Source organism: Danio rerio, chromosome 12 (genome assembly GCF_049306965.1).
Source record: "Danio rerio strain Tuebingen ecotype United States chromosome 12, GRCz12tu, whole genome shotgun sequence".
In the NCBI taxonomy this organism is placed as follows: domain Eukaryota; kingdom Metazoa; phylum Chordata; class Actinopteri; order Cypriniformes; family Danionidae; genus Danio; species Danio rerio.
Window position 1 is genome coordinate 19,633,294 of NC_133187.1, and position 12,791 is coordinate 19,646,084.

Here is a 12,791-nt window from a genome sequence, read left to right on the forward strand (position 1 = left end):
CACACAGCTCGTAAGCTTGCGAGTGGTGGAGAGAACCAAATGGGTTGTTTTTAGACAGCGACACAAACGCAACAAGTTGTTTTCCTGTATAAGCAGAAACGCAACCAATCTGACTAAGCATCTTTCAAAAGTGCAATAACTGCAGAAAGATAAATGAAAAGCTTTCGATTGACTAGCTAAAGGTACATCATTCACATCGTTATGCTAGCAGTCAATCACATAAGGTCTCTATAAATTAGTATAATAATAATAGTTAAACAGACATTCGGTTATAATGAAAACAGTATTTTTTTCCTGCAGTATCTAAATAAATCGTAAACATTAAAAATCCTTTTACATTACTGTATTTGCAAATAAAATCTAATAATATGAAAATGTTTATTTGTTTGTTTTACAATTGTTAGTTTTGCTTTATTTTATATATATAAAAAAAAAAAAAAAAAATATATATATATATATATATATATATATATATATATATATATATATATATATATATATATATTAAAATTTTGTAAAAATTTTTTTAACTTGTTTTTTTTTTTTTTCTCTACCGATAAGTGGTATCGATAAAAGTTGTAATAATGTTAAAACCTTAACGATACCCATTCCTAGGCCTAAGTACCTCACAACACAGGTGTCAATTCCAGTTCCTGGAAGGTTGCAGCTCTGCACAGTTTGCAGGCTGTTATGTACTTTGTGTTTGGCTCACTGAATCACCTATGCGCAGTATTATCGGTTCACCACTTCTCAAATATGATCTCTTTGTACTATTTTAATAACTGGATAACTCAGTAGTCAGTATATATTGGTTTATTTTGAGTCAAAGGTTGGTATTAGGGATGTTAAAAAGTAAGTAGTTTGTGGATAAGTGCTTAATGTTATTGGAGACACACATCAATTTAAGTGAATCAGTTTGATTTGGTTAACTGGTTCAACTGGTTCACTTAAAAGATCCGGTTAAAAAGAATGATTCGTTCGCGATCAGGATGACACATATGAAAATAAAGCTCATTAAAGGGCACTAATGTGTTTAATTAAGAATGTTAAGTTTCTGCTCAGTTCGTATTTAATGCTGTCACTGTGCTGCTGTCATGTGTACTTGTTGTTTTTGTCGTGGGAGCAACAATGAGGATGACTGGAGAAGAATCGGCTTGATCTGGCCAATGGCTTCGGATTACAGACTCTGAGGTGCTGTATGGGTCAAACACATGGCTGCGCGAAGTAAACAAATTTACTTCTAAAAGGCTTAAAGTAGGCTTATGTATTGAATACATTTACAAATACAAAAACAAAGGACACTTGATCTATAATTTTAGGTAGTTTTAGTTAGTTTTGTATGTAAACGATATCGTTTCAGTTAGTTCTAGTAAAAAAAACAAACTCGTTTTTATTTTTATTTAATTTAACAAAAGTTATTTAAAATTTGACTTTTCGTTTTTCATTCCTTAACTGTAATAACCTTGTTCCAACTGTAGACCCCACCTACTGGAAGAGACTGAATTTCATTCAGTTTATCTACTGTTTTAGTTAAGTGTAGTCATGTTTTATGAATTTTAAAACTTTCTTGATTTGATTAAAATCTACAATCTGCATTTCTATGGAATAGAGTTCTCCTAAACATGAGAATGTTTTAATAAAATTATAAAATATTTTTAGAAATCTTGATTCTTTTATTTAAAAGAATTGATTTTTAAAAATAATCATTGTTTACAGCTGTACAGCACTTTTAGTCTCTCTTGTGCTCTCGTTTCAAGCAGCCAGTGAAAATGACATTTATCACCCTACCATAACTTATATCTCTATTTTCAGAGTGGGTCAATGACACTTCCTGTGGCATGAGTTTGACAAACAGGTCACTCATCATTGGTGGCCCAGAGCCCTGTTGAGGGAGTGAGGTGCTATTTCAGCTCTCTTATCCAAATTAATGATCAGAGCCACAAATCCGAGGGGCTTTTATCATCTCATTGTGTTGTCTTGTCAGTGATTAAAGAACAGACTGCGAGGACGAGCTCAGCATTGTGGATGTGTAGCATCAGTCCCTCGGCCCTTGGGGAGCAGACCTTTGTTGTCAATATTCAGTGGCCCCTCAAAATCTATTTAGCACAGGTTTTTACTCATTGTGCCAAGGCGGAATATTACTTGACTGATATAAGAGGTGAATGTAGTTGTCAATTAATTTTAACTGGTGTGACACAAAAAGTTTTAGCAGTGCAGAGCCTCTATTTAGCCAACATAACTTTTTCTTACTTTTTTAGTACAAAGAAACGTCTGTGTGATGTGTTATCAGAATATTACAGTGTGAATCACACTGCTAAGAATGGCTGTTTGATAAATATATAATTATGTTTGGTGCTTTTGTCTCTCAATAACAAAATAAATGAGCGCAGAGAGAGCGACTTCCGGTGACCTCAGTCGAACAGGTGGGAGTGTCGAGCCACCCGAAAAAGTTGGGAATCCTTCAACTTTTTGCAAATGAAGAGTGACTTTCTTGAGCAACAGCCAATACAAGCACCAGTATAGCTCATGTGATCCTCTCTCAGCTCGCCCAGAATGTTGTATATACCTACACAGATCCCCAGTGGTAAAGATATCATGGGTGCAAATCCCTCTCTCTCTCTCATTGAGTAATTAAGCTGCTGTGAGAGCTGGAGATGAGCAAAATATTTGAATGGTCTTGTGTATATTTAGATCTTTTGGCAATATTGCAAGTTCACTAAAAGCTGACTAGATTTTTTTAGAAAAAAAATTAAAACTTAAAAATGTTTTTTTTTTACGTAAAGATTTAATAATATAACTTCTTGTAATATACTTATTGCAATAAACAGTACTTTATAGGCATATTTCCTTTTAGTGAAGGAGTATTAGATTTCTAGGTGTGCATTTTAACTTCTTATGCCTGAAATATGTGCTCCACACTTGAGACATGTTGACTTCTTCCTTCATCATTTGCAATGTTTCCAAACCGCATTGTTTGTAGTTTTTCTTACCGATTTTTAAATCTGTTATATTATTTTCTGTGGCGGTTCATTTTGCACTGGCAATCCATGGTAAATAAGAGACTATTAAAATGAAGGCACAATTAAAATGAAAATTATAAGGTACTAAAGTAAAATGAATGAATTATTTTCTGTAAAGCTGCCTCTGGCCATGACATGTCCACACTAAATGGTTATAAGACAAGTTTAAGGTATTATGCAGCATGCCTTATTTATTGTCTTAGGTAAGAAGAGATCTCCTCTGAAGGTTCATATTTAGAGGGAAAATGTGCTTAATGCTTTATAAAGCTTGAAGCATTAGAATCGGTACTCAGTATCAGCCAATAACAATTGCGAGGATTCGGTACTCAGTGGCAAAAATCCCGTTTGGAGCATCGCTACTTAAAAAAAAAAAAAAAAAAATATATATATATATATATATATATATATATATATATATATAGCAATACTGTGCGATAGTGGAACGGGTTAGCTAGCTAGCAAGGTCAGCTTTTAAGTTGTAGCAATAACAACATTAATGCTAGTAATATAATGTTGATTAGTCATATGTTAATGACATTTGCATAATGGATAAAATCTAGTTTTAATGGCAATACTACTTTTGAATAGTTATCAATACAGGGATCAGTGTATTAGCGAGCACCACCATGTTCTATGGTAATTTAAAGAAGAAAAGGACAGAACTGGCTCTTCCAGCAGATGAAAGTGAGGATGAGATGGGTTTTAGTGACCATAAGAAGGATGCAGACTTAACATTTGATAGAGACAGTTCAGGTAAGTTAGCGCAGATGCAGATAAGACAGGCGTAGTATAATATATATAAACATTGTTAGCTAATAGCTACATTATTCTGATGCATCTGGATATACTAGACTTGTTATTTATTTGTTATAATATTTACTGGAGAAAATATTTATATTTACTGTATGTTTTATATATGATAATACAGTATAAGATTGTTACCCATAATATTCAGCAAAAAAGAATAGAATAAATGAAAGCTATTGGAATTTGAGTTGTGGTAAAGTATGTATAAAGTGTCATTTATAAGTTCTGTGTTAAAGCTCATAATACTGCAACACCAATTAAATTATTTCAAACAAAAAAAAATATTAATTATAAGGAAAGTTTTAAATGTAAAATTTCTCAGGTAGATCCACTGTTGGATGTTGCTGCCATATGGCAACATTTCATAAAGTACCTTAAAAAAAAAAAAAAAAAAAAAAAAAAAAATATATATATATATATATATATATATATATATATATATATATATATATATATATATATATATATATATATATATATATACACACACACACATATATATATATATATATATATATATATATATATATATATATACACACACACATATATATATATATATATATATATATATATATATATATATATATATATATATATATATATACACACACATATATATATATATATATATATATATATATATATATATATATATATATATGTGTGTATATATATATATATATATATTATATTTTTATGTTTTTTTACAGGTTTATCATAATGCATGCGGTAGAGTGTTAATACTATAAAAAAACTTAATTTTTTTCATTTTAAAATAAATATTTTGCAACATATAAACATTGCTTCAAGTGCTAATTAAAGGGAATATATGGTAAAGATGCTACCATTAAATTAGAAGCTTTTCATCTAGCATTGGTAGCATTTCAATTAGATTACATCTTTCTATTTTTAAAATTCTGATCTTTTGAAATTTCTTCTCGTCAAAGAATTCTGAAGAAAATGCATCCCATTTTCTAAAGGAAAAAGTTAAGCTATCCAAATGTTTTCAACATTAATAGTAAGAGAAGTACAAAATCAGCATATGATGATTTCAGAAGGATCATGTGACAGAGCGATGACTGCTGAAATGACTTTTAAAATGTATTAAAGTAATTCTAAAAGACTAAAACTGTCACTTTAAATTTCGATCAATGCTTAGAAAGCATAATAGCATCTATAAAAAAACATTAGAAAAAATTAAACCTTACTCAAACCTTTGAATGATCATTCACCTGTACCTAATAAATAAGCTCATTCTCTTTTGATTTCAGGAGCAGCCAAACCAGGCGAACTTCTCCAACATCTGCACAGGGCTGGAGATTCTCAGCTTTCTTCTGTCTGTGCTCCAGCCTCCAGCCATCCTCTCTCACTTCAAGCCCCTGCAGCGGGGTATTGCAGCATGCATGACCTGTGGAAACACCAAAGTGTTAAGGGCAGTCCATTCCCTCCTGTCCAGGCTCATGAGCACCTTCCCCACTGAACCCAGTGAGTAGATCAAACTCTGACTGCTCGTTTCTTGTGTTAGAGACTTGAGCGCAGCTGTGGATGTGTGTGGTAAACAATAACAGCATCACTTCAGAAAGGAGACCAGTATCATTATTTGAGTGCAAGATACAATCCTGGCAGTCTACAGTCCAGTGGTATGGTCACAAGCTGTTAACAGGCACACTAATTTGGTGAATCTTATGCTGATTAACTTTAGATAATGTTATGATTATCGATAACAGGATGTGATGTCACTGTTATTATTATTATTATTATTATTATTATTATTATTATTATTATTATTATTATTATTATTATTATTATTATTATTATTATGCATGTCTGTTCAAACACATGCCCAAAAACCAGTGTCCACTTTCGCTCCACTTCAAATCGCATGTGCAGAATCTGTTTGAGAAACAGCATCTATTTATCACTATAGAGTACGTCTGACAGTCACGCACCGCTACATGAACTGACTGTTTTGAGGATTGCATAGGAGGGGCAATGATGCCTGTAATAGAAAGGAAGAGAATCATCTGTTTTAATATTTATTTCAAGTGTTTTCATGACTAAATAAAATTAAAGCACAGGGCAGATTCACATTTGAGGAAGGGGCATCCCCTGGTTTTTTGTCAGTATGGGTTGCACAAAAGAAGGATCGGCTCTTTAATGTTTATTGCCACCCCTTATAGAAAGATTAAAAACACAGGAGAATCCTGGGTAAAAAGGAGTGTTGACATGTATGGTAATTGTAATTAGTTGTTTTCTAGAAATATATAGATATTAAAATCTAAAACGTATATAAATGTATGTATGTATGTGGGTGGGGGATATGGCTCAAAATCTCGATTAATTGAATATTTTATCTTGTATATGATTAATAAATTATTTATTTATTTATTTATTACACTCATAGTTCATAGACAAATTTTGTAAAGTAAATGTGCTCACATATTACAAGTGAGAGATTTTTGCATTACTTGATTTAAAAATAATTAAAGGAAACACAAACTACCTACTATCTATTTTTTTATTAAACATCAACATTAAACAACTAAAAAAAAATAATACGTTGCCTAAAACCATTAGAAACTATTTTCTTATAAACAAGTGAAAACAGCTTGCTTTTTTGGAAACAAAATGAATTATTTTCAATGTTTTTCATATTAAAAGTACAAAATAAGCAGTATCTCTTCATAAAATACATAAAATAACTTTGTATAATAATTTTTTTAAAACAGTGCACTTTTATCTTCTGTAAACAATTTTTTTTATGTAAATAATAATTTTATTGTAATGGAAAATCACTGGCATCTCTGGCGCAGCTTCCAATAGTCGCCAGTGTAGTGCAAAGTAAGGCTCAAGAATAGGTTCATTATTCTTCTTGACCAGAGATCAGGTGTTGCTGCAAAGTGGCCAACAGGCTCGTTGCTCTCTCAAAGCTCTAGGCCTCACCCGCACTTGTTAATGATACCAAGCCGACAAATCACAAAGCTTGCCCTGCATTACATTTTGTGAGGTGCGCATCAGCATCGGAGTCAGCCATTGCAAGGGGTATGCGACCGCATGAAGACTACACTAGACCATATCATGCACTCGATGCAGAAATATAAACAGGAGTCACGTGACTCCACATGCAGTTGGAAAAGTAATTGAAAAGATTTCCCTGCAAAAAAATTTGATCCATTATAGATTCTGAATGCCGATTCACACACACACACACACACACACACACACACACACACACACACACACACACACACACACTGCATTCAAAATGATTGACCACCATGCAGAATTTGAATACTTTAAATGTTATCCAAGGGCTGTTTAGCTGAGGCATTCATTCTTCAACACATTTTTAAGCATCATTGTTTTAATAAAAATTCTTTCATTTTATATTTACATCATTTCACTTGGTGAGTCCTTGATTCCTCAGCCTTCCACATTTCTGTTATTGGTGGTCTTTGTATTCTTATCCTCCCAGTCTATTTTTTTAAACTGTGGTAACTAAATACATGAAGTTATTTTCTTTCTCTATTTGTCTATTTTTTTCTTTAGGCACTTCCTCGGTGGCTTCCAAGTATGAGGAGCTGGAGTGTTTATACGCTGCTGTAGGGAAAGTCATTTACGAAGGCCTCACCAACTATGAAAAAGCCAGCAGCGCTAACCCAACTCAATTGTTCGGTGAGAATTTAATATCTCTACTACCTAACCAAAGGGAGTTGTTCTGGAAGATTGTTCCTCAGCACTAAATATATCTTAGGTTTGGATTTTTTATACACTTGTCACTGGATGCATGCTTAATAGGTATAATTCTGTTTTTGCGATTGGGTTTTGCTTGAGGTCTGCCTTGACACAATCTGTATTGCATAAAAGTGACTTTGTACATTATTGCTCAGAAGTTTGTAGGATTAAAAACAAATAGTAATACTAATACTAAAACTATTCAACTATAATTGGAATCAAGGCAAGTTTATGCCATCACAGAGTAAAAATACAATATTTTCTAAATATTACTGAATCTTACCAGCTCCATTTCTGATGTGTGATGTCTTTTATGAAGAAACACTTAGCTGCTTCACAATTTACAGCTCATCTTTAATTATTTCATAATTGAAAAGAGCAAACTCGATTGGATAACATTCTAAAAATACGAGTGTTTTATTTCAGCCTAAAATGGCACAGTTGTTCAATAAATGCATCCTGATTCCGCTCTGGCAGTGCTCTAGAGTTACATTCACCACTGATGCACTGTTTGTGTCTCCATCGAGGGTGACTTTTTACATTCATCTTTCCTCCCCAGAGCTGTGATCTAAGAAATGCATTACTCATACATTTTTTTTGTCCCCATCTATACCCGGCAACTCGGCTAAATTTCTTCAGAAACGTCCTTGTAATACAACTACAGGGACAAAAGAGCTGCACCCAAAGTCATTAGCGGGCGCATGTCGCTAGCTGTGTCTGACGGTGTTGCGAGGGCAGCAGGGCGTCATGTTACCGGCTTTTCTCCTCTTTGCTTCCAGGAACGCTGATGATCCTGAAGTCGGCCTGCAGCAACAACTCCAGCTACATCGACCGGCTCATTTCCGTCTTCATGCGCTCCCTGCAGAAGATGGTGAGAGAGCACCTGAGCCCGCAACCCAACCCTGGAGCCGCTGAAACCAGCACAGGTGATCATTCCTTAGATCAGGGTTTCTTAATGTTCCAATCTAAACTTTTATTAAGGTCAAAGGTCTGAAACAATTAATATTACTTAACTTGTGTTTAATAAACATTCATAACATGCATCACAAGTCAAATTTCCTTTAAATAAAGTGACATTTGCATTCAAAACACATTAAATACATTGCAAATGTGGCCAAACCACTAATATAAGTGCATTTTTTTGTACAAAACACAACAAAATGTAGGCCAATAGTATCTGGATGCAGCCATGATGATGCAAGCTAAGATTGCATATCTCAGAGATGCAATGTCAGACACGATACACTCAATGGAGCTAGTGACATCATTGTGAGGGGTGGGGTTAGGGTTAGGGTGGCGTTAAAAAGCATTCCATGCAGCTCAGATTGCAACTGCACCAGGTCTGCATCCAAATCTCTTTCCAAAAAAGGTGAAAAATACAAAAGGTGTGTAAAGAAAATTTTAGGTGTTGTAGTTTTGTGTCCCTTATATCTGTATTTTGTGGATACTGCAGTTCAAAATAGGTGTCGTGTCATAGTGATGTTTCAAATTTGAACTCTTTACAACTCCTATTGTCTCATTACAAATAAAGCAGAATGGCTTTTGCTGGCTTGTGGCAAAATAAATGCAGACTTGTCTGTTATTCTCTTCAGTTTTTCATTTCTGTGAGACCGATATCTTCATCCATTCAAATCACCGCTTTGCTGCAGTGTGTTAAAGCAGAAGTGTGTGAGCAATTAGCCCGCTCGATCACGTGAAGCCTTGTATGATCGCTGAATGTCATTACAACAGATTTACACAGAAAACGTTTTAATATTTTGCCTTCGATTTTATTTCAGCAAGTATTTTTTTTTTACAAAAACACAAACAACTAAACAGTTGAATTATTAGGTTTATTCATTTATCAATGAAGAAAATGTACGCATGGTCTTGCAATGCGAAATAGAGTCGGGTCTGGAATAAATACCCTCACAGTCCGCATTCAGACCGGAGATTTTGAGAAACCCTTCCTTAGATGCTGGATTAAAGGGACAGTTCACCCACTAATGAAGACTGACTCACCCTCAAGAGGTTCCAAACGTTTATGAGTTTCCTTTTTTCCTTGAACACAAAAGAAGGTCTTTTGAAGAGTTTAATATTGTAATGTTAGAAAACTGTAGTCATTGACTCCTATTATAGGAAATGCTAATACAAGTCAGTGGTTACTTTTGTTGTAAAATATTTTTAAAAGTAATTAAATTTTTTATTATTATTGACTAGAGAACGGTGAGTAAATGTTTTTAGTTTTTGGTGAACTGTCCCTTTAAGCATATTTTTATCACCAAAGGTACATAAATTCAATGCACTTTCAGCAGCTTGCCATAATAATGATTAATATGCAATAATTATTTTTATTTTTATTGTTATTATTATTATTATTATTATTATTATTATTATTATTATTATTATTATTATTATTATTATTATTATTATTAAGAAGCATAAAATCAAACAAATAAAAACTAAAATAAATTATTATTATTATTATTATTATTATTATTATTATTATTATTATTATTAATATTATTATCAGGGGCCAATTTTTTTTCTATTGTTTTCGTTAGCGTTCCTATTCTCCTTCCGTTTTTTTCTTCCGCCAGATTTGAATGCAGTCCATATAACCAAATGCAGGAAAATTGTATAATTTGCCACAATGAAAGAGAGCAGAGTCGGCATGAATCACAGCAAACTTTAAGTCTCTAGCTCAAACTCTGTAGCTCCACCACTTGTCCACCACTTAAGTTTCACTTATGTTTATCGTTATGACCTTTGAACCGAATGGGCTTCAAAGTTCTTTTCTCCTCAGAATTTTTCACTTAGATTCAAACGCACCCTATGACAATTTTCCGTCATAAAAATGTTTTCGCTATTTGAATTTTCCCCAAAATCTGCTTGATCAAACTCGTTCTAGACCGTTTATGCGATTTTCGCCAAAATTGAATCACATGATCTACCGACCAATTAAACTACATGAGAGAAATCAAGGAAATTACATCATAAAAAAAGCCTGTGCTAATTTTTTTTTGCCTGATTTATTAGTCAAGGTTTGTTCACTTTGCAAAAAGTCAACTCCTCAAACCTTGATGCATGTGAATTAAGATGGAATAGTTACATTGTAACAATGAATGTAAAGAAATAATTGAATATTAATGTTTTCTATGTATAAACAATTAGTCTGTGTACACAGATGTATTCCAGGTTATAATAACATTTATTTTTAATGCTTACACCACATTATAACAATATCAAATCTTACTTTTTTTTTTTTTTTAAATAATTTGTAAAACAAATAAATACAAAGATATCATTTCCTAAAATGTGCCATGTATTTTTAACTAGGTATATAAAAAAGATTTATCTTGTATTCTCATTGATTTCCACTGATTTGAATTCCAAACTGAACAGGCAGCACAGAAGTCATCAGATGTGTTCTTACATTCACTCAGAGGATCTCTACATCTTCTGAATCCATCCTAATTGGCTGCTGTCTAGAAGCAACCATGTAAAGTGAATGCATTATAGTTTGCCATGCTCAATTGAAACCGTTTTGTGCTTTACCACTGACCTCTTTCTGTCATTAACCCATCTGCATTTGGTTAAGAACACTTCCTCCCTTCCAGGAGGCCGTTTCCAAGCCTTTAAAGATTTCGAGCTTGCATTTGCTTTGGAGATAGAATATGGAAGGCAGCTGAGAATAGGTTAAGATCTACGGCTTTGTCTGACAGAACGGGTCCTCTACATCTTGGCCCAGAACTGACAGTCTGTCATAAATTGAGCCTCCTGACAATATGAAGGGAAAAATATACGCTCTTACCGGGACAGCTTTAATCCTGTTGTCTGCAGTCATCTGGAGGAGTTTAAAAAGTGGGCAGAAAGACAAAAAAGACACGTTGTCACCTTGGAGAGCAGGGTGTGTGTGCTTTAGCTTGCGCTGTCCATGTTTGACCACTGGGTGCTGCAGGAGGGCCAATCAAATGCTCGGAGCTTGGCCCACAAATCTATCCACACCGAGAAACATCTTCCGTGATTGAAGTCAAAAATCTCCCACTGTGTCCAGCGGAATATCAAATCCAGACAATCCCATCTGCTCAGTGCCTTCTAGATGTTATTATGGCTTTTAAATGGTACATTGAGATGGGATAGAACAGACATGTGCACATTCGCACATGCCGTCTGAAAGGGCCTCATGGTGCAATGTCACCCTGACAGAGTCGCCCCAAAACCTCCTCACAGCACGAGTCGGTGGTGAACTGGAAATCAGCCTCTAACACATTCTTCCCCCAGTGGTTCGACTCATCAGAACAATCACATTTTACCTTGAGCAAATCAAGCAGAAAATACATTCAGAGGCCAGACTAAACTCATAACCCGCCTCCTTTCTGCTACTGCTCTCCATGCTAAAACTCAATCACATTTCCCCCACATTTTCAGCATTCGTATTTTATGCTTCATATCTTCAGCTGTCTTTTACAATTTTTTTTATACAAGTTCAATGCGTGCCTTTGAGATTTATGTAACGTTTGGCTGTGTACTTGAGCCTGCTTGTAGTTTTCCCTCTTCGTTTTAGATTTGTAAAATGACAGAAGGCCTGTGTGTGTTTTTGGTTGAGTCTTGGATTTCTGTTGAATATCTGTCTTGTGTATTCATGACTCTTACAGTTTTTGTTTGTTTGTTTGTTTGTTTGGTGTAGTGACGAGCGAGTTGGTCATGCTCAGTCTGGATCTAGTCAAGATGAGGCTCTCGGTTATGAATATGGAAATGAGGAAAAACTTCATCCAGGTCATTCTCACTTCCCTCATCGAGAAATCTCCCGATCCAAAGATTCTTCGAGCTGTGGTGAAAATCGTGGAGGAGTGGGTGAAAAACTCAGGCAACCCTATGGCCACTAACCAGGTAAACACTCTTGCATTGATGTGTTACAACAATGACTCTGTTTAAAGTCTGGTTATTAGAATTCATTTAGGCCTCTGTGAAAGATATATTGTAACTGAGAACTTTCTCAGACCACAAAGATCATATAACTTTAGTAGCACAAATCATAAATTATGCCTACTGTGTAAACTATCCTGGACGATATGACCTAAAATCAACCTAGATTAATTGAACACTTTACCTCACACTTTGTTTCAAATATTAAATAATTATTTTATTTTCATTTTAATTATTATAAACAATTAATTAAAGATTTGTGCTGTAAACATACTGAACTATTTAAAATTGGACATATTTTTCCAACGAAAGAGCTTG

General features: G+C 34.0%; 1 protein-coding gene across 8 annotated transcripts in view; it reads left to right on the forward strand.

Annotated features, from left to right (window-relative positions):
• Positions 1–12,791, forward strand: part of trrap (transformation/transcription domain-associated protein) — a 178,777-nt gene that overhangs the window by 84,487 nt on the left and 81,499 nt on the right. For all 8 annotated transcript variants that reach the window (XM_073917658.1, XM_073917660.1, XM_009306682.5 and 5 more), the window contains 4 exon segments: positions 5,102–5,315; positions 7,380–7,505; positions 8,345–8,491; positions 12,235–12,437. In XM_073917658.1, coding sequence (XP_073773759.1) covers positions 5,102–5,315; positions 7,380–7,505; positions 8,345–8,491; positions 12,235–12,437 — 690 coding nt within the window.